The following is a 22,140-nucleotide window of genomic DNA, read 5'->3' as shown; positions in this document are numbered from 1 at the left end:
GCAGGTCAGAGCTGTTTAGGGCACAAGGAAAGAGGAGCAGCACCTCCAGAGCTGAAGCCAGAGTGACTAAGGTGGCCCAGCATGGACAAGGTGCCCATTTTCTGGGCAGGATCCCAGGACAGAATTCAAGCAGAAAACCTGGATAATGAATAAAGCAGCACCCTGGCCTGAGTGGGTACCAAGCTCAGCACAATCTGTGCACTGTGTCTACCTGGTTGTATCCACTCCCTTCTCTCCCAGCCTAAGCTCCTTGTGGCTCTGTTTCACCCTTCAAGTTTGCAGATGCTTGGTGCATTTCTCTTCCCAGAATTTGTCTGGTGTAGGCACACAGTGTGTGGTAATTAGGAGTGGGGCTGTGGCCAGCCTCATCCCCAATGGGCTACAGCTGTGAAAAGCAGGTGAACAGCACTGAAAATAAGGAGTGCTGAGTTGTACTGACCAATCATACAGGGAACAGAGAGCACACAGGTGCAATGCATCAACATGAGGGGTGTAAAAGGTTGGGCTAAAGAACAAGGAGGGTAGATGCTTGCAGCCTTCTGCAATGCCATGGTGTTACTCTGTATGCTTAAAGCCTTCTGAAATTGCATGGTGACAACATCCTGACTTGTGTATCATGGCCATCTCAACTGTGACAGTCTAGTTCCTCCTTGGTGACAACATCCTGACTTGTGCAGCTCAGCTCTTCGCTGCCTCAGGAACCACCTTCCCTGTTTTCATCCTGAGTATCATCCTATCACCAACAGGAAGACCTGCCATGGTGGGCATCCTCTGGACCAGCTCCTGTGCTTGCTCCAGAATGAGGTCTGGAACCCTGAACCCTGTCACCTCAGCCTCCCAGTGTCACTGCCAGCAGAGCCCTTCAGAGCATTGCCTCCAGCCACAGCATCATCAACCTCCTGCTCTTCATCCCACAAATCACAACAAGGCAAGTGTGAAGCATCAAACCAATTTATTATAGTTAGTAAAAGGCTTTTTAGCCTGTTAGTACAAGATGTGCTGGGACACAGCTCCCTCCTGCACCATCTCCTGCCAATGAGGCTTTAAAGTGCTTCGTAACAACTGTGAAAATCCTGGCAGTTCACAGCAGCAATCTGAACGTGTGCTTTCCCCAGTCTGAGGTGGTGACAAACCAGCTGTTTCACAAGAGAAATCCAACATGAAAAGGCAAAGCGTACAAGCTGTTGCTTAAATGTATGGAAAAACATGGGAAGAATTTCACAGGCAAGTAAAGCATCAGAGAAGAGGGCCTTGGTATGGATGAGGCTGGTTTGGGATCTCATGGGTCTGCCCTGAATTACAGGAAGTGTGGAGAAGGCAAGTCCCCTCCTGTCCCTGCCATCAGGGAGTGATAACCATTTTATCTGTAATGGGAAGAGCAGCCCCACATTCCCTCTCCTGGCAGAGGGGGCTGAGTGTGTTTAAAGGATTGTCCCTTCCCCCTTCAGCACCAGGCACTGAGGAAGGAATGAACACCTCAAGCACTTGTGGAAAGCAGCCCTGACACAGCACATCAACACCTCCCTCTTGCATCTATTGGCTGTCCTTAGTTTCATGGAGGCACTTCTTGGGTCTTTGGGCAGAAGGAAACCATTGGGAGGGAGGAGCAGCCATTGAGGGCTGAGTGACCTTTCCCACCACAGGCCAGGCTCTGGGTGTGATGGGCTGAGCTCCCTGCCAGCAGGAAGAGCAGATTTTGGGAACTCATTCAGGATGAATAAGTTACTGGGATAAGGGGAGTGATTCTGCTCCTCTGCTCTGCTCAGGTGAGACCCCACCTGCAGTGCTGTGTCCCAACATAAGAAGGGTGTGGAGCTGCTGGAGTGAGGCCACAGGACTGAGCCCCCTGCTCTGGAGCCGAGTTGGGAGTGTTCAGCCTAGAGAACACTCAGAAGAGACCTTCCAGCAGCTTCCAGTACCTGAATGGGCTACAAGAGAGCTGGAGAGGGACTTTGGACAAGGACCTGGAGTGACAGCACAAAGGGGAATGGCTTCCCACTGTCAGAGGGCACGGACAGATGGGATACTGGGAAGAAATTCCTCCCCTGTGAGGGTGGTGAGGCACTGACACAGGTAGTCCAGAGCAGCTGTGGCTGCTCCATCTCTGGAAGAGTTCAAGGCCAAGCTGAATGGGGCTTGGAGCAACCTGGAGCAATGTAATTACTCCAAGCTGTTGCTTCTTCCCTGCTTTGCTGTATTTTAGAATCACAGAATGGTTGGGGTTGGAAGGGCCATTAATGAGCATCTCATCCCAGCCCTCTGCCATGGGCAGGGACACCTTCCCCAAGACCAGGCTGTTCCAAGCCCTTTAGACACTGGAAGGTGCTCCAAGGTCTCCCCACAGCATCTCAGACTCTGGTATGGCCTCCCTGCAGTGCACAGTTGATCCTGTTTGTGTCCCAGCCTGGGCAGAAGGTTCCTGTACCCTTGCCCCATAGCAACAGCTATCAAGAAGGGCAGGAACTCCATCCAACCTTCCAACCAAGCTCCAAAAATCCAGCCTAAAAATCAAAGACACCCAACAACCTTTTGTGGGACCAAGTCTGCTTGAAGTTGGCATTGCCAGAAACATTCCTCTTAAACCAGAAACCCCTTTCCCTGCCTGGAGGGGGTGAAATGAGGCTGATCCTTGAGAATGCTGATTAGATGCAGCTCTTTCCTGACCCTCATGCTTATCCCCAGGGTCAGTACTACATGAACCAATCCCAGAAGGAGCAGCAGAGCCAGAGACACCAAGTAAGGCAAACTGAATATGAGACGTCCAGTGGAGGCTGCTGCACCCACCCTTGGGCACATTTTCAAGCCAAGATGAGCAGAGCCAAGAAAATCAGCTCTGCTGTTACAGGATATCTGCACCACCTCTCCTGGCTGCATTGCACAAAGGAACCTGGAGGTCACCTTTGGATCACCAGTATGTGTTTCCCTGAGGCTTCCTGGGACCAAACAAGACATGGAGAATCACCATAGTGCTTTTCTTTTTGACTCAATGGAACATTTTGGAGCGAGATCTTCTCCCTGAGAGGTGTAAAAAGAGAAGGCTACAGCCAAGAAGATGGCTGGGAAATGGGAGGGAACGGACCCAAACCCAAGAGCATCACGTACCAAGGCCTCTTCCAGCAGAACCTTCCAGAAAAAAGATTTAACAATGCCCCTACTGCCCTTTGCTACTCTTCAGGCTTCAAATGCATTGGCCAAAATCCTGTTGCCAGAGGAACCCCGTGGCTGTGGCACGGTCGCGGTGTCCCCATCTGCTATTTCCGCAGCCGGGCGTACACGGCAAACGCCACGGCAGAAATGACACCAACAGCTGGAAGGATGTACAGCAGGGACAGGCCATTGCTGTCCCCCTTTGGGGCTCTGGCCCGAGGTGAGCTGGTGGCACTGCCAGAGCTGGAATTCACGGAGCTTCCATGGGTTGTGACTCCATCAGTGCCGGCTCCAAGCTGGACGCTGGGGTGATGATCCACGCGGAGCTCGTGGGTGCCCAGGGAGCTGCTGTCCCAGCCTGGAGCAGGACAGGAGTCTCTGCTTGCTCCAGGTGCCTCCTTTTCCCTGGGGCCTGCAGGAACTGAGGAGACTCTGGGCAGTGCTGCTCCTGAGCTCAGGCTATCGCTGCTCACCAGGATTGGGTCGCTGCTGAGGCCAAGGCTGCTGGAGGGGGTGGAATGGCAGTTGCTGGGCTCCTGAGGGCTCGGGTATCTGCTGGCCACCTCTGGGCTGCCCTGAGGCGTGGACACGAGGACACCTGGCTTGCTGAGCTCCTCTTCCCTCTCCTCATCACTCTGAGGTGCCCAGATGCTCGTGGCAGAGCTCACCCGGGAAGCTGATCTCCCAGCCACGCCTTCAGAGCCACCTACCACAGCTGTGCCCAGGACGGGGTTTGCCGAGGCTGGGAGCACCTTTAGGAGACAAGGAGAGGGGCTGGGGGTCAAGGGAAGCACCCAATGGCCTGGGCTTGGGCACACAGGTCCCACACAAAGCCACTTCAACACAGGCCCCACAGCTGCATCAACAAGGCTGGGTCACAGGGAACAGGGAGGTGAAGGAGGGAGGCAGGCAGTGAGGAGAGCAGTGGAAAACAGCACCTGGAAGCTGTTTTCCTGGAAGAAGGAGACAAAACCCAACAGTTTAGCTCCCTTTTCCCATGCTCCACCATACACCACATGGATAATGTGAACACCACAGTGGGGGGAAAAAAATTCCTGAATAAACTCATCACCAGCTCAGTGTGACACTGCAACAGAAAATCTCCTGGGACTGCACAAGGACATGAGTGAAATGCAAGTGGCAAGAGGAAAGGTCACCTACTTTCTCCTTGGCTGGCACAGAGGGGGTGCTGCTGGCTGTATTCCCAATGGGCAGCTTCTTCTCTTGCATAAGAGACTTCACAGAGCTGTCACGGGATGGGAAAGTGGCTCTGGGCACAGGGGTAGCACCCAGGGTAGCTGTTTCCATCGAAGCAGCTGTCAGGGAGAAAATAAAACATGTTGTGTTAACCAGGGGGCCTAAAGGTGGGTTTTCAGCAAATTTGCTGATTTGCTCTTCCTCAAGGAAGCTGTGACAGGACAGTCCCCAAGCTGAGGGGGTGGCACAGGGAGCAGGACCCAGTGCTCTGGCTCTGTGGCACCCAAGCTGTCCCTGCAGCTGCAGGTAACTCATGCAGGGTGGGCTGCAGGGCTGGGGAGCACCAAGGCAAACAGAGGCTTTTATGGCTCCTGAAACTCCCTGTCATGCATACAAAGATCTCTGCAAACCAGGGGGAGAACTTTCACACCCCAAAGCTGCTCCAAAACTGCCAAAATTAAAATGCAGATGGATGAGATGACCATTGTGGACTCCTTCCAAACAAAATATTCTATTCCATTCTATTCCATTCCATTCCAACTATTCCCCCAGCACTGCCAAGGCCACCATTAACCCATGTCCCCAAATACCACATTCAAACACCTTCTAAATCCCTCCAGGGATGGTGACTACCAGTGGCCTGGATGGCTTTTTCCAGTGCTTGACAACCTGTTCCAAAAAGAAATTTTCCCTACTATGCAATCTAAACCTCCCATGAAACAATTTTCCTCTCATCCTGTTGCTTGTTCCCTGGGAGCAGAGCCCAACTCCACCTTGCTCCACCCTCCTGTCAGGGAGTTGTAGAGAGCAAGAAGGCCTCTCCCAAACCTCCTTTTTTCCAGAATGACCTCTACCAGCTTCCTGAGCTGCTCCTCATCACACTTATGCTCTAGAGCCCTCCCAGCTCCATTCCCATCTCTGGACACACTCCAGCATCCCAGTTTCTTTCTTGCAGTGAGGGGCTCTCAGCAGCACCTCCTGCTCCCTAGTGGCTGCCTGGTTCTGCCAGGAGGGAAACCCACCTCCACTCTCTGGGTGCTCTGGCAGCATCCCAACCCGCTTCTTCTCCACATCAAACTGCTCCTGGATGAGGAGGGGGCTGCGCACATCCACGAAGCTGCCCGTGGCCTCACCCTGCCCAGAGCTGGGCACAGGCTGCTTTTTTGGCACTGACTTTGGGGGCTGCTGCTCCACACGAGTGGCCCCCTCCAGCCTCGGTGGTGACTCTGTGGAGATATCCGAGCTCTCTTCGGGCTCGTTCCTGGGCTGCCCAGGGCTGTGAGTGGCGCCTGCATCCCTGGATGGAGCAGCCCTGCCCAGGGCCAGGCCGGGTGTGCCGCGGTGCAGGTGGTTGGCGTTGCCAAAAAACCCATTGTCCACGCACACCGGCCGGCGGCTCAGCCAGTCCCGGCCCTGCTCTGGGGACACGGCCACCCCCGGTGTCGCTGCTGTCACTGGCACAGCCCCGGCAGGGTGTGAGAGGTTCCCCTCTCCGCTGTGCCCGCCGCTCCCTCCGCCGTGGACTTTGCTCCCAGGTGGAACTGGCCGGGGACTCTCTTGCTCCGGGAGTTTTTTGGGGAGCTGGAAGGAAATGAGGTGTGTTAAATCACTGGGATGAGAGGGTTTGGGACACCCCTGTGGTGCCAGTGACCCCCATAAGGCTGGTTATGAAGGGGGTCTGGGTCTCTCTTTGGGACCCACCCAAGGGTTGGGGGCTGTAGAGAGAAGCCTGGACAGGCAAAGCAGACCCTGCACTCCCCCATGGAGGGAGACAGGAGAGGGAGCAGACACAGGGCCATATATGAGCTGTAAGCTACCAGCAGAGATCAGCAGTGAGGGGCTGCTTTGGCTGGGCCTGGCCCCACCACAGGCTCCCCATACCCAATCAAAAAGCCCAAAAGGGATCTTTGTGTCCCCATCCAACACATGCCCTGCTCACCGATTCCTGCACAGGCAGTCTGGCCTCCAGCTCCGTGCTCGTGGTGGTGCCAGCACTGGGCAGGACAGGGGGATGGTCACCAGTGGCCCGGTCTCGGCGTGGCTGCCCAGCCAGCGGGGCAGGATTTGGCCCTCGGGGTGGTGTCTGGGCACTGATGGAGGAGGGACTGGGATGGGCATCACTGGGAAGGGAGGAGTCAGCAACAGGGGCTGAGGAACCTGGAAGAGACAAGCAGATCATTGCAGGAAAAGCTGAGGAAGCAGAGGGTAAGTGTGGGGCTGTGTGTGTCCCTGTGTGTGTCCCCGTGTGTGTCCCCGCTCTGTCCCCACATCAGCCAAGCCCACAGCACCCCTTTGATCATCTTTCCATCTTCCCTCAGCCCACCACCAACCCAAGCACCTTCAAACAGGGACCCATCATCCTCGGACACGTCACCACAGTGAACGACATCCTGGGGGCAATCACAGACACCTCCAGCACCCTGGAAACTGAGGCAGGCACAGAGACAACTTCATGCCCCCATCTCCAGCACCCCACAGGACACACCCAGGACAGATGAGGCTACATACGAGGTCGAGGTTGCCAGGTATCATAGACTTCCTGCAGCTCATCAGCCAAGTGCCCTGCGTTGTTGTGGTGCAGTGCCTGGATGAGATCCTGCACCCAGCCCTTCCGGCACCTCAGGTGCTGATAGAACCTAAAGACAGCGGCCTGGTTGCCCCTTGTCTCCTCCCGGGCGAGGAGTTCATCCTAGGAAAAACACACAGGGTATCTAAGAGAGGGTGTGGCTTAGAGATAAGTCAGCTCTATGTTGCCATTAGGGAGGGAGCCTGGCAGAGCTCAGGAAAATAGGAAATTACTCTGTCAGAATCGACCAGGCAGGTCAGGGAATCGGCCAGCGACGCCACTCGGATAGCCGCGAACTTCTTGAGGTTTCCCGTAATATGGATGTACACTTTGTCCTCAGCCAAACCCATCGTGGCTCAGCACCTGCAGAGGGACAAAGACTGCGGGTGAGCCTCAGGCTGTCTCCAGAAACTCAGGCAGGCACCCGTGCCCTGGCACAGACACCGCGATGAGACAGGGGAAATCCTGTCGGAAATCACGCACAGAAAATTCGTTTGGGTTTAAGCTCAACGCTCAGCTTCATTTCCACAAACCTCGCGTCTTTCTACCACTGCCCAAGCCGTGTTTATTCCCACTCTGCTTATTTGGATGTTTGGATTCCGCCGGCGGGTTGGGGGCCGGCCTGGCGGCAGGGTCACGACAGCCGACAGGGAAAAACAAGCGGCACGGCCAAGACAAGCGCCAGAGGCCACGGCGGAAATCCCGCATAAGCAATGGGAAAACCAAAGGGGAAAGCACAGGGCTCCTTCCCACAGGGAACAGCGGCCCGCAGGCCGCGACGTGGCTCTGGGCGCCCTCACGGCGGGGGCCCCCCCGCCCTCAGCGCGACCTTCAGCCCCCGGGGGAGCTCCGGGAGGTTCTCCGCTCGCAGATCCCCCTGGCAGAGCGGCCGGCGGTGGCGGCCGGGGCCGTGGCGGCCGCGGGGGTCGCTGCGGCCCCCATGTCCCCTCCCCGCCGCCCTCACGGCCCCTGAGGGCCCCTCACCTGCGCCCGCCGCCGCCGCACGCCCGGCACCGCTATGGCCCCGCCCCCTTTGCGTCGCGTCCGCCGCTGATTGGCTGTGGAGGACGCCCGTTACGGTGATTGACAGGTAGTGATTGACAGAGGGTGTGTCCCGTTCCGGGTCACTGGGGACAGCGGGGACAGGGAGATCGTGGAGCGGGGACAGGGCGGTCCTGGAGCGGGGATAGGGAGATCCTGGAGAAGGGACAGGTCCTGGAGTGGGGACAGGGAAATCCTGGAGCGGGGACAGATCCTGGAGCAGGGACTGGGAGATCCTGGAGAGGGGACAGGGAGATCCTGGAGTGGGGAGAGCGGGTGTGAAGGGACAGGAGTGTCCCTCCTGTGAGGAGACTCACCTGTTCACTCTGGAGAAGAGACTTGAGAGGCCATCTCATCAATCCATAACAATATCTCCAAGCAGGGTGTCACAGGATGGTGCCAGACTCTTTCCAGCAGTGCCCAGCGACAGGACAAGGACTAATGGCCACAAAGTAAAACAGAAGAAGTTCCACCTCAACACAAGGAAGAATTTCTTTATGTTGAGGGTGGCAGAGCACTGGAAGAGCTGCCCAGGGGGGCCCTGGAGTCTCCCTCTCTGGAGATGTTCCAAGCCCACCTGGACACATTCCTGTGCCACCTGCTCCAGGCTCTGTTCCATGGTGCCCAGCAATGGGACACAGGGCAAAGGGCAGAAACTGATGGAAGTTCCACCTGGATATGACGAACGTGGTCTTTCATGTGAGCACTGGCACAGTTTGTCCAGAAAAGCCTCATCCCTGGAAGTGTCCCAGGCCACATGTGATGGGGCTTGGAGCAACCTGGGATAGTGGAAAGTTGTCCCTGCCCATGGCAGGGGATGGAATGAGATGGTCTTTAAGGTTCCTTCACACCCAAACCATTCTGTAATTATGATTAATTGAAGCCAGCTTTTCTCATTCTAAGTTATAAAAAGGATCATATTTCTGGGTTGTTTCTAATTAAGAAGAGATCTTTTTTGGTGATCAAAACTTACCTCATGAAAAAAAAACCCAACACTCACTTGCACCCAGTACTTTATGTTCACAGAATCACAGAATCGTACAATCATGATCATAGAATTACAGAATGTTAAAGGTTTGGAAGGGACTCTTAAAGATCATCCCAAGCCACCCTGCCAGGGGTAGGGTGAACCCCCATTAAACCAGGTTGCTCAAGGCCTTATCCCACCTGGCTTTGAAAACTTCCAGCGTTGGGCCATTCACAACTTCTCTGGGCAACCTGTTCTGTTCTCACCATGGTCACAGCAAAAAATTTCCTCTGAATATCCAATTTAAATTCCTCCTCTTTCAACTTATACACGTTACTCCTTGTCCTGTCTCCGCAGCTCCTTCCTAACAGCCACTCTCCGGAATTCCTGTAGTATCCCACCAGGACATTTTGTTTGTAATTAATTTCCTAGTTAATACTCAGTTAGTCAGTTAATTTATTTATTAATTCATTTTTCCTACTTCGGAATTTTGGGAAGCGGGACCGGGGAGAGCGCAGTGCCGCCTCCGCGCCACCAGGGGGCAGCACCGCCCCGCGCCGGGGGCCCGCCTGGCCACGCCCATGGCCACGCCCCGGCCACGCCCCCGGGCCGGAGCCGCACGATGGCGGCGGCAGCGGGCGGGCGGCGGCGGCGGCGCCGTTGAGCGCCGGGAGAGCCCCGAGGGGCGGCGGGGGCTTCCCGCACCCCTTCCCCTTCCCTCATCTCCCCCTCCCCTTTTCCCCCGATCCCCCTTCCCCCGCGTCCTCCCCCGCTGCGCCGTCCATGGTTACGGGCGGCCGAGGCGGCCTCGCAGCGGAGCCGTTTGGGCGGGAGCCGGTGAGGGAGCAGCGGCCGCAGGTGAGCGGGGAGGGGCCGCAGGTGACCCCCGGGGGTGGGCACGGGGTGGCTGTGGTGGCCTGGGGGTGATGGAAAGGGTGGGGGTGCCCCAACTCCACGGACACGCCTGGATCGGGCCCCCCACCCTGCCGGCGCTGAAGTTGGGGTTTGGTGTTTGTGTATTTGTAGGTGTTTGTTGGTGAGAATGGGGATTTCTAAAAGTGAGCGCGGGCTGGGGATCTTGGATTTGCTCCCTTGGAGCGGGTCCAGAGGAGGCCACTGAGTTGATGGGAGGGATGCAGCAGCTCCTCTCCTGCGAGGAAATGCTGGGAAAATTGGGATTGTCCAGCCTGGAGCAGAGAGGGATCCGGGGAGATCTAATGGGGGTCTGTCAGTGCTTGAAGGGAGCACGCAGGAAAAATAGAGAGAGACTTTTTACAAGGACCTGGGTGACAAGATAAGGGGGAACAGCCTCACACGGAGAGTATTGGTTAGATTACATGTTAGGAAGGAATTCTTCCTTGGGCGAGTGGGGAGGCCCTGGCACAGGTTGCTCAGAGAAGCTGTGGCTGCCCCTGGATCCCTGGGAGTGTTTAATGCCAGCTTGGATGGGGCTCTGAGCATCCTGGGATAGTGGAAAGTGTCCCTGCCATGGCAGGGGATGAAACAAGATGAGCTTTAAGGTCCCTTCCCACCCAAACCATTCCATGATTCTGTGAACTTCCACCTGTGGGTCTGCAGCATCCCACAGGGTTGGACACGGGGGTCCAAGCTGGGGACACCCCTCCAAGACCCAAAAAACATCAGCAGGGCAGGGCCACCAAGACCATGAGCTCCTGCCACCACCCATCCCCACCCTGCTGCAGGATGGCCAGGCTCCCTGCACACCTCCCTCAGGCTCCGTGAGGAACCCTCCTGACATCCCCCTGGGCAGATCCACGTGGCCAAAACTTCTTTTGGGACCAGTATTCCAGCTTGGGGACCTGTGGCCTGGCTGCTCCCTGAGCCATCCCTCCAGGAGATGCTCTAGGGTGGAGAATTGGAAGGGACACCCTCCTTGCTGTGGGGTCTGAGGGCTCTGTCCCTTCCCCCAGGGCTCTGTCCCCTTCTCACTGGCTCTTTCCCCTCCTCCAAGGGTGTGTCCCCTCCGACGGGAATCCCAAATGGGAATGTCCCTGCTGCCCCTCTCCAGGCTCTCCCACGCTCAGGGAGCTGCATCCTCCTCCCTCCTCGGCCAGCGTTTGCTTGTTTCTGATCTTGGATGTCATCGAGGGTGGAAAATGTGACAGGAAGGAAGGGAGGCTTTTTTTCCCTCCTGCTAAATATGGACTGACGTTAAAAAAAAAAAATAAATCCAAATACTGTCGTGAAAGGAATCCCAAGCTCTGTTTGTCGAGGCAGAGCAAACGATGTTTTGTGCCTTTTTCAATTCCAGCTGGGAAGTTTCGCAAGGAGTGGTGGAGTCCTTGCCGGGAGCCTCAGGAATTTACTGAGCTCGTTCACAGGACGCTCTCTCCCAGCGTCTTATGCTAAAAAAAAAATTACTCATCCCTCCTCTGCCTGCCCGTGGCTGGGGGGGAGCTTGCTGCAAGCATGCAGGATGCTTGGAAATATTTAAGGATTTTTTTTTTTTTCCCTCCTGTACAAGGAGTTCTAGAAACGACAGGAAATAAAACTGTGGCCCCAACAGGAGTTTCTCATCTTTATTTAAATTCCTGTTGCTGCAGCAGCCGGTGGCAGGGAGGGGAAGGATGTGCTGGGGGGGCTGCAGCCAGGTTTGCAGGGAGGATTTGTCTCTGTCGAGCATCAGATGCAAACTCTGAGATTGGGAAAGCACCACTCCCAGGCTTGATGTAGAGCTCTGGGAGGAGGAATGGGATCACAGGGATGGTGATGGCACTGTCACCTCCCTGATGGCTTCTGCTGTGGCCAGGTGAAGAGCATTTTTGGGGAACAGGGAGCCCCAAATCCCCTGGGACCTGGGGGTGCTGGGGAGACAGAGACTCAGTGTTTGTGCTGGGCAGAAAGTGGGCACTGCCACCTTCCCCTTCCACAGGTTTCTTCCCATCCCTGTTGGAGAGCTTCCTGGGGGAAGCTCCAGAGCTTCTGCCTGATCTTTATTAAAACAGTTGGTTAAAGCAACTGGTTGGTTACAGCTGGCTGAAGGTGGTGGAGTCATCGTCCCTGGAGGTGTCCAAGGGACAACTGAATGTGGCACTCAGTGCTCTGCTCTGGTGACAAGGTGGGGATTGGTCACAGGTTGGACTTGTGATGATCCTGGAGGGCTGTTCCAGCCTGAATGGCTCTGGGATTCTGTGAAAGCAGTGGGGGGAGATCCTGGGAGGTGCTGGAACAGATATTTCCCATTTCCAGGGTGCTGGTGCTGCTGTGGACTAAGGAGAGCCAGCCCTGCCTTCCTGAAACATCCCTCACAAATAACTGCATCTCTGTGCTACTGGTCCATGTCCAACATCCACCTCCTCCTGGATGAGTGGCCTGAATTCCCCCTCTCCCTGTCTCCTCCTGCTGCCAGCCTGCATCTGTTCTGCTCCAACCCTCTGTGTGTCCAGCAGGGTGGTGCATCCCAATCCACAGATCCCAATCCACAGAGGCTGTGTGACCTCTGCTGTGCTTGGCTGACCACTCTTGTGCTCTGTGTGATGCCTCAGAACCCTGGGGAGCGTAGGGGGGGATCTTTTCTGTGGGACAGAGCACCTGGAGTGCTTCCATGGGGTCAGAGGTGACACCTGTGGTGCTTCCATAGGGTCAGAGGTGGCACCTGTAGGGTTTCCATAGGGTCAGGGGTGGCACCTGTAGTGCTTCCATAGGGTTAGAGGTGGCACCTGTGGTGCTTCCATAGGGTCAGAGGTGGCACCTGTAGGGTTTCCATGGGGTCAGGGGTAGCACCTGTAGTGCTTCTATAGGGTCAGGAGTGGCACCTGTGGTGCTTCCATAGGGTCAGGAGTGGCACCTGTAGGGTCTCCATAGGGTCAGGGGTGGCACCTGTAGAGTTTCCATAGGGTCAGGAGTGGCACCTGTAGGGTCTCCATAGGGTCAGGAGTGGCACCTGTGGTGCTTCCATAGGGTCAGGAGTGGCACCTGTAGGGTTTCCATAGGGTCAGGGGTGACACCTGTAGGGTTTCCATAGGTCAGGCGTGGCACCTGTAGGGTTTCCATAGGGTCAGGGGTGGCACCTGTAGGGTTTCCATAGGGTCAGGGGTGACACCTGTGGTGCTTCCATAGGGTCAGGGGTGGCACCTGTGGTGCTTCCATAGGGTCAGGGGTGACACCTGTAGGTTTCCATAGGGTCAGGGTGGCAGCTGTAGGGTTTCCATAGGGTCAGGGGTGACACCTGTAGGGTTTCCATAGGGTCAGGGGTGGCACCTGTAGGGTTTCCATAGGGTCAGGGGTGACACCTGTAGGGTTTCCATGGGGTCAGGGGTGACACCTGTAGGGTTTCCATAGGGTCAGGGGTGGCACCTGTAGGGTTTCCATAGGGTCAGGGGTGGCACCTGTAGGGTTTCCATAGGGTCAGGGTTGGCCCCAGCTGCTGCCTGGTTCTCCCCTCCTGGTGTGACAGGGTCATCCCTGGCAGCTGCTCTCTGGGCTCATTGACAAATCTCATTTTCCTCTGGAAATAAAGCAAATCCCTGGGCTTTCCTCTCACTGTGGAGTCATTTGGAGGCAAGCAGGTCCATGAGCATCCCCAAAGGCTGCAGCCAGGAAGAGCCACTTGAGCAGAGAGGTGGGAAATGTCCGCCTTGAGAGCAGTGGCTGATTCATCTCCTGCTCTTTAACTCTTTCCCCCCTGATTTCAGTGGCATCCAGCTGGTTTCCTTCAAGGCTCAGAGCCCAAGGAGGCTGTGGCTGGATCACAGAACACTGCTGGGTTTTGTGTGGTGTGTTCCTGTGGTTTGGGGTGGAAAAGGCTGGGGTGTGTGGTTATCCGAACTGGAGAACCAGAACATCAGCAGTCACATTAGAGAGGATTAATATTTAATATAGAGGGTATGAACCATTGTGCTTCATCACTATCTGAAGGGCTTAGGAAGAGATTTAGTGATAAGCAAGTGATTCCTGAGCTGTCCAGAATGATTTCTTGCATCTTCCTCTGGAGCAGCTGGTCCTGGATATCGCTGGAGGCTGGTGCAATCCTGTTCTTCCTGATGTCTCCAGTTTTTGTTAAGTGGGTTGAGTGGCTTTCATCACGAGTGTTTGCTGCTCATTAAACTCCCAAATACTCTGGAAACTCTTTTTCTCTGATGCAGCTCACGTGGCTGGACTGTCAGCAGTGGGACCTGTCAGCACTTGAAACTTCTCTGTGTGGGAAACACAGTGTGGGATCCATGGACGTTGTCCCTGTCACAAACAGCTGCCCAGGCACCAGTGAAGAGGCAGCTCATTCATTCTTTTGTGTGTCTGACCCCTTTAGGAGGTTTTTCATGTCATCTCCAGGCTCCCACCATGGTCCTAGAGCTCCCCATGGGAGGGGTGCTGCTTTCCACAGCTGCTCCACGTGGCCTTATGTGGGTTTTTTCTGCAGCATGAGGTGTTTTGTAGTACAGCAACCCCTCTGGGAAGGGGTTGCTGTGTTTGTGCAGGGAGGAGGTGATGGTGGGGACTGCTGGGTCCAAGAAGAACTTCAAGTGACTCCAGAAGAAGCAATAAAAATGCTCCAAGGGCTGGAGCCCCTCTGCTCTGGAGCCAGGCTGAGAGAGCTTCTCTCACCTGGAGAAGAAAAGGCTCCAGGGAGACCTCAAAGCCTCCTCCATGGGCTGAAGAGAGGCTCCAGGAGAGCTGGAGAGGGACTTGGGACAAGGGATGGAGGGACAGGACACAGGGAATGGCTCCCACTGCCAGAGAGTGGGTTAGATGGGATATTAGAAAGAAATTCCTCCCTGTGAGGGTGCTGAGGCCCTGGCACAGGGTGCCCAGAGAAGCTGTGGCTGCTCCATCCCTGGAAATGTTCAAGGCCAGGCTGGACAGGGCTTGGAGCACCCTGGGATGGTGGAAGGTGTCCCTGCCCATGGCTGGGGGTTGGAATGAGATGAATTTTAAGGTCCCTCCCAACCCAAACCATGCTGTGATCCCACAGTTCTATCCTAGAGCATTCCAATCATGCATCTCCACAGCCACAGGTCCTGCAGCTTTGAGGTTGTGTCTCCATGGAGGGAAACCCTCCTCTGGGCTGCAGGAGGGTGTGTGCCTGCACCTCCCTCTGTCTCTGCCCCAAAGCTGAGCTCTCCTGGCTGGAAGCATCAGCCACAGCTTTCAAACCCAGCACCCTGTGCTTGCTGATGTGGTACCTCTGTGTTTGTGGCAGCTGCAGTTTTGATGGTGGCAGTCAAAACACCTGAGTGTGGCTTGGGTTTTGGCATATTGGTCATGCAGAACATCCTGGTGTCTGCTGTAACAGGCATGGAGCTTGGAAATCTTTTCAAAATTGGGGCTACTTTTGTCCCCAAAAAGACCTGTGGAAGAATTAGACCTGTGGGAGAATGAGTAACAGGTGTGGAGCTTGGAAATCTTTTTAAAATTGGGACTACTTTATTTTCCCCAAATGGAAGAATTAGAGAATCAGGGCATGGTTTGGGTTGGAAAGGACCTTAAAGCTCATCTCCTTCCAACCCCCTGCCATGGGCAGGGACACCTCTCACCAGCCCAGGGTGCTCCAAGCCCTGTCCAACCTGGCCTTGAGAAAGCTCCTTTTATTCTCTGTGCAAACAAACAGATCACTTGCTTAGGCAGCAGTGACTCTTTATTCCAGAATAATTTGTTGTCCTAATTCCTTCCTGTTGAAGCAACTCCATTTTGCATGGAATAATTAGCACTCATTTGGGCCTGGGATGGAAAACAAGAGTTCTCTGACTTCAGAGGAGCAGACAGAGTGTAACCTCTGCCTTTCCCACGTGAGTCAGGTCATGCCATGCCATCTGAAGCACAATTAAAACCTGTCTGTGAGCCCAAACACTCCAGGGTGGCAGGAGGGAGCAGGAGGTGGAGGTGTCACCAATTTCCAACTTTCTGCTGTTGCAGGGAGCTGAGGACAAGTGTGGTGAGGGGGGGAACGGAGCAGCACCTCCTTCCTTCTTGGCTGAGGCTGAGGAACAAATAAACAGAAATGTTCTCAGTGCACTGATGTGAAAAGCTGCTTCTGAGCCAGCCTGGCCTGGTGGTGGATTCCTGGCACCCCAGCCAAGTACTTGAGACCTTTTTATTGCCATAACGAGGATTTCCTCATCCTGCTCCGCAGTCTGACTCGAGCCACTGCTATTTTCTGGTCCTTCCAGGAAGACATCCCTGCTCTGCCTTCCTTTGTGCAGGGAAGGGAAACCAGCCAAATCCCTTCCCTGCCCCAAATCCCTGCATGTCTGAAGAAGGGGAGGTGCAGGGCATCCTTCCTGCTTTACCCCAGGGAGCATGAGTTGAATTCCAGGGCAAAGCTGCTTCTCCCCTGGCTGTCTCTCAGCAGGTTCAGTGTTTGCTGATGGGGTTGTGAGCACTGAGGCCATGGACATCTCTTCAGGATGAGTCCTGGAGGCAGTGGAAATGGGAGATGTCCAGCCTGGAAATGCCAGCTGGCAGAAAATGGGCTTTCATTGGCTTGATACCTGACCACCAGACACCTTGGCTGATTGAAGCTGCTTAGACAGAGAGTTTTAAGACCTGGATTCATCATTTGGGGGTCCAAGACACTCCAAATTCCATCAATAAAGGTGTGTTAGAGGCTCATTGTGTGTGACCGTGTTCACAGGGGTCTGAGAATGAGGGAAGAGACGAGGATCTGACTCCATGTTTCAGAAGGCTGATTTATTATTTTATGATATATATTATATTAAAACTATACTAAAAGAATAGAAGAAAGGATTTCATCAGAAAGCTAGTTGAGAATAGAAAAACAAAGAATGATAACAAAGGTTTGTGGCTCTTTCTGCCCGAGCCAGCTCACTGTGATTGGCCATTAATTAGAAACAACCAACATGGGCTAATCAAATATCCACCTGTTGCATTTTACAGCAACAGATAACCATTATTTACATTTTGTTCCTGAGGCCTCTCAGGAGGAAAAATCCTAAAGAAAGGCTTTTTCATAAAAGAAGTCTGTGACAATTGTGGAGGTGCTGCAGCAGCATACCTGTCTGAAAAAAAAAACAGGGTTTGGCCTGTTGGAGCTTGTAGGTTTTGTGTATGAAGTAATAGGTGAGAGGAAGGCTGGATCCAGGGATGAGCAGTGAATCAATCAGCACTGGGGTTGAGCCAGCCCCCCTGGCATGACTGTCCTCCCATATCATGAGGTTTTGAAATAATCTCTGGTTGTTGTGATGATCTAAACCCCAGGGGGGTTGGCTGCCTTTGGGCTCCACCCCAGCAGTGGTGCCCCTGCTGCAGGGCTGAGGAGAGCAGCAGTTCCTGCTGTGGCTGCTGAGGGCTGCATGTGTCCCTGGGTCTGTGCTCACGTGCTCCTCCCCAGGGAGTTGGAGAGCATCTGCCCAAAAGAGAATTTGGGAAGGTTCTCCCCAGAAGTGACACCCAACCATCCTCACTCGTCCTCTGGGAGCGCTGCTAATGGAATCACAGAATCACAGCATGGTTTGGTTGGAAGGAGCCTTGAAGATCATCTCATCCCCCTCCCCCCCCATGGGCAGGGACACTTTCCACAATCCCAGGGTGCTCCAAGCCCCATCCTTGGGCACTTCCAGGGATCCAGGGGCAGCCACAGCTTCTCTGGGCACCCTGTGCCAGGGCTCAGCACCCTCACAGGGAAGAATTTCTTCCTAATATCAAATCTAAACCTCCTCTCTTTCAGTGGGAAGCCATTCCCCCTTCTCCTTTGCTCCAGTCTCTTTTTTATATTTCCTGTAGGCTCCCTTCAGGTCCTGGAAGGCCCCAGTTAGGTCATCCCAAAGCCTTTTCTTCTCCAGGCTGAGCAATCCCAGTTCTCTCTCTTTCCTCAGGGCAGATCTGATCTTCTTGGTGGCCTCCTCTGGACTCATTCCAAGAGGCCACAGTGGTGAATTTGCCAATTAAGCAGCAGATCCCCAAATCCCTGGCATTGTCTAAGCTCCATCCCTTACTTTCCACCTGTATTTTTGGAGGTAATGTGTCAGTTCCTCCTCTGAGAATTTCAAACACTTCAATCACAACCTCAGGGCTGGTAGGATTCATTTGTGTCAGTCAATGCTCTTGTGCTCCATGTCACAGAGGGTTCTGCAGCCAGGAAATCTGCTCCTGGCCCCAGTGGGATTGCACCCTGCTTGCTTCCAGCCAGGCATCTCTCACTCCATCCCCAAAAACCCCAGTGCAAACCCAGCCCTGCACCAGGGACAGGAGCAACAGGGCTGGAGGAACAAATGACCAACCAAGGCAGGGAAAGAGGTGGCAAAAAAAGCCAGGAAGGAACTCAGGTCTGGCTGCTCAGCCAAACCAGGAGCAAAAAGGGACAGATCTGCCACTCCTGATGCTGTTAGAGCTTTCTAGAAGGCTGGAACCCTCAAATAAGTAAATCTCACTGAGTAAAAGGAGAAATATGAAGAACAGGATTTGCTTTTGTGTGTGTGTATGTGATTTTTTTTTTTTTTAAAGCATTTTAGTGGTTTCTAAAGATTCCAGCAGCACTCTGGGAAAGCACAGCCTCCCATTCCAGGCACCATGATCAGCACAGGAATATCCTGGCTCTCGACCTGCAGGTCCAGAGGTACCATAAATTTTTCTGGTGATATTGTGTGGCAGGCCAGCATGCAAAACTTTTCCTGCTGCTTTACAATTTGAATCATGTTTTTATCACACCAGCAGATAATCATCTCACTCGTGTTCCAGAAGCCAAGCTCATGTGGATGTGTTTGAAAATAAATATATTCACATGTGTTTGCCAGTGTTGTTGAACACATGGTGTGTCTCAGAGCCTCTGGATTTCACTCTCTTGCAAACTGGCCACTCTTAAAGGCTCAGAAGTACAACTTTAGTCCAAATCATGCAGTTTCATACCCCTTCCATAGCATCCCCTAAATGATGAATTAGAGATGAATGGAGATGAGTTAGAAATGAATAATAAATTGGAAAGCATGGATAATCCTGGAGATTTTCTCTTGAGGAGACTTTAAACCTATTTGGCTACAGGCAAATAGATGTTTTTAATCCCAGTTGCTGTGTAGAATTTGCATCCTCCTTCTGGTGGCAGGGTGAAAATGCCAGGTGGCATCTTTGGGTGACTTGGTGGCAGCAGCTTGTCTTTAGATACTGAGCCTGGGATTAGAGAGGTTCAATTATTTTCTAATCTTATCTAGGAGTGTGCTTGATAACCCTTTCCATGAAGAAATTTTCCCTTATATCCAATCTAAACTTCCCCTGGTGCAACTTAAGGCTGTTTCCCTCTGTCCTGTCCCTGTTCCCTGGGAGCAGAGTCTGATCCCCACCTGGCTCCAACCTTCTGCCAGGGAGGTGTATCCAGCCAGCTCATTTATCATCTTTTTATACCTGTCTTGGCCTTCAGTGGTGGTGTGAAGGTTATTTTTTGACTCCAGCAGGTACTTGGAGGTGAAATCTGTGACCCAGCCATTTGTGCTTGAACCAGGGCTGTGCTTCAGCTCTGGCTGTGCAGGTCTGGCCTCCCAGAATCCAACATCCAAATGAATTAAACCAGGGATAATAGAACAGGAAAAGGCTAGCTGAGAGAGAAAAGCAGCTGTGGAAGGGCTAAGGTGAATGTCTGCTCTCCTGAGAGGTAAATAAAAGGTGCAATCATGGTTTTCATCTCTCTCATCCCTTCCTCAGCTGAGGCTCCTCAAAGGATGACAAACCTGGTGGCTGTCTGAGCTTGGATCCATCAGCATTTAGGATGGTTTGAAGGGTCTCCAAGTGTCTTAATCCCTCTTGGTGGCTGTTGTGAGGGTCCTTGTGAGACCTCATGTCCCTCAGCCAGGGCTGCAGGTGCATCTTCCACAAAGGTGACACATCTGATCCACCCAGGAGAGGCTGTGGAGGCACCTGAGTATCTGATACTGCTTCTTGTGTCCAGGTTTTATCCCTGCTATAATGATGGATTTACTCCTCACTTCCCTTAAAATGTTTTAGAGCAACTTCTGTGCCTGTGCAGAGGTATTTGCCTTTTTTTCCCATGATATTCTGGAGGGGTTGTTTGAGTTTATGTAACTTCCCATATGTTGCCCTCTTCTTGTAGAAACTTGAAGATAAATTGTGAAATGCAGGGAGCTGCTTTAAAAGGATACATCCTCAGCTGGAGCTTATCCTGTTTGCAGCCAGAAAAGGGGAACCTGGGAGCCCTCAGTCCCCGTTTCCTCTGTGGCACAGCTGAGTGAGCAGCAGGGGATGGAGCATCTGATGCTGCTGCAGGAGAGGCTGAGGGGAGCTGGCACGGGCTGGGAGGGTGGTGCCTTCTGCATGGAGGGGCTGCAGCCCCAGCAGCATCCCCTGCAAGCTCTTTTCTCTTTCCAGAGCTGCTGCATTCCCTGCAGGGCCCCTCTGCCCAGCACACAGGGTGGTTTAGGTGGAGCTTTTTAGTCAGTGTTTATTAAACCACTTTGCTGGACCTGATCTTGCCAGGTGCTGCTTGGTCTCCATTCTCTGTGTATCAGAGAATCATGGAATTGTTTGGGTTGGAAAAGCCCTCTGAGATCATCCAGTCCAACCATTCCCCCACCACTGCCAAGGCCACCACTGCCCATGTCCCCAAGGGCCACATCCACATGGCTTCTAAACCCCTCCAGGGATGGGGACTCCACCACTGCCCTGGGCAGCTGTGCCAATGCCTGATCACCCTTTCCATGATGAAATGTTCCCAATATCCAATCTAAAGCTCTCCTTGCCCAGCCTGAGGCCGTTCCCTCTGCTCCTGTCCCTGTTCCCTGGAGCACAGCCCGACCCCCCCGGCTGTCCCCTCCTGTCAGGAGCTGTGCAGAGCCACAAGGGCCCCCTGAGCCTCCTTTGCTCCAGGCTGAGCCCCTGCCCAGCTCCCTCAGCCTCTCCTGGAGCTCCAGACCCTTCCCCAGCTCCATTGCCCACATCAGGGGGGTCTGAGGGTGCTCAGTGTCCTGCAGATCCACGTTTGTTGAGACACAAGCTCAGCAGCTGGTAGGAGATTCATGGCTCTTGTTCTCTGCAAACGTGAACAAAGCCCTTCACTCATCACCCAGGTCATTTCTGCTTATCATTTTTGATAAAGGTTCAGTCCCAAGTGCAAGAGGAATTGTAGGCTGGATGCTGGCAGATCTTGGAGCCTGCCTTGCCCTGGGGAATTACCTCATGTGCAGTTAGGATCTCCCAAAACATCATTTCCATTCCCTCTCCAACCCCCTTGGAGCAAAGCCAGGAAACCCAGGCACTGAACAAACCCCTCTTTTGAACTTCAGGGCTGAGAAACTGAATTTGTGCTCTGCCAATCGCTCTTGTTTGTGGACAGAGAATGAGGAACTAACTCTGTGCACAAGTGGATGGGAGAGGTGGAAAGTCCTGAGGGGAAAAAGTGCTTCAGGGATGAGCCACACCAGGTCTGGCTGGAACCAGATGGGTCCCTTCTTTAGGGTCCCTTCCAACCCAAACCATTCCATGATTCAGTGATTCTGTGAAACTCTGGCATTCTTAGGCAGCAGCAAAAGGCAGGAACTTGTTGATAACTGCCTGGAAACTTCAGCCAGGGCTCCTGGACAGCCTCAGCAGTGCTGGGAAAACTGAGCTCCCCCACATCCCAACCCAGGAACTGACCCATTCACTGGGGTTTTCTGAAGTTACTGCAAGATCATGAGTGTCTTTAGGAAGCCAGGAACTTTGCAGTTGCTCAATACTCGCTCAGCTGCTTTGGCATGGGTTATTTGGAATGATTTGATTTTGGGATGGATTCAGAGTTCCCAGCATGGGATCTTTGGAGATGAGTGTGTTTAGCTGCTGTGGAAAGAGGGCCTTGAGAGGTGGGGTCTGGCTTGGTGGCTGTGGCTTCACTGGAGGTGACATGACAGCAGACCAGAACACCAGTCTTGGAGTTTAAACTGATTAAAGTGTCTCTGCTGCACAAAACAAGTTCCTGCCTTTTGCTGCCCAGAATGCCAGAGTTTCATAAAATCATTGAATCATGGAATGTTTGGGTTGGAAGGGACCCTAAAAACCATCTGGTTCCAACCCCTGCCATGGGCAGGGACACCTTCCACCAGCCCAGGTTACTCCAAGCCCTGTCCAACCTGGCCTTGGGCACTTCCAGGGATCCAGGGGCAGCCACAGCTTCTCTTGTGTTTGAAGGGTGCAAATCTCACAGGCTACAATTTGGCTCAGTTTGGGAGAGAATCTTTAAAATTGTGTTTTGAAGCTTTTAAGGATTCATCCTTTTAGAGAACTCACGATGCTGTGTGTGTGCAGGGGGATTCATTTTGGGCTGTTC

At 53.7% G+C, this 22,140-nt stretch overlaps 2 protein-coding genes across 5 annotated transcripts in view; one reads left to right on the top strand and one right to left on the bottom strand.

Moving 5' to 3' along the window:
• Positions 1-935: 935 nt before the first annotated feature.
• Positions 936-7,958, bottom strand: MAVS (mitochondrial antiviral signaling protein). 2 transcript variants are annotated; one of them, XM_071447287.1, is made up of 7 exons: positions 7,895-7,958; positions 7,144-7,273; positions 6,853-7,033; positions 6,284-6,501; positions 5,367-5,925; positions 4,309-4,463; positions 936-3,899 (listed from the first exon to the last, which is right to left on the bottom strand). In XM_071447287.1, the coding sequence occupies exons 2-7, from the start codon at positions 7,258-7,260 to the stop codon at positions 3,252-3,254; spliced, it is 1,878 nt and encodes a 625-aa protein (XP_071303388.1). In that variant the 5' UTR covers positions 7,261-7,273; positions 7,895-7,958; the 3' UTR covers positions 936-3,251. The 2 variants fall into 2 exon arrangements, with proteins under 2 accessions (XP_071303388.1, XP_071303389.1); XM_071447288.1 differs by lacking the exon at positions 7,895-7,958 and adding an exon at positions 7,444-7,871.
• A 1,547-nt stretch (positions 7,959-9,505) lies between these two features.
• Positions 9,506-22,140, top strand: part of PTPRA (protein tyrosine phosphatase receptor type A) — a 125,980-nt gene continuing 113,345 nt past the window's right edge. For all 3 annotated transcript variants that reach the window (XM_071447179.1, XM_071447178.1, XM_071447180.1), the window contains exon 1: positions 9,506-9,776. The gene's annotated coding sequence lies outside the window, so the exon portion shown is untranslated. The remainder of the gene's footprint in view (positions 9,777-22,140) is intronic.

This window comes from Agelaius tricolor, unplaced genomic scaffold (assembly GCF_023055355.1).
Source record: "Agelaius tricolor isolate 1412-34295 unplaced genomic scaffold, bAgeTri1.0.p SCAF_24, whole genome shotgun sequence".
Taxonomy (NCBI): Eukaryota; Metazoa; Chordata; class Aves; order Passeriformes; family Icteridae; genus Agelaius; species Agelaius tricolor.
This window is presented reverse-complemented; position numbering and strand designations above follow the sequence as displayed.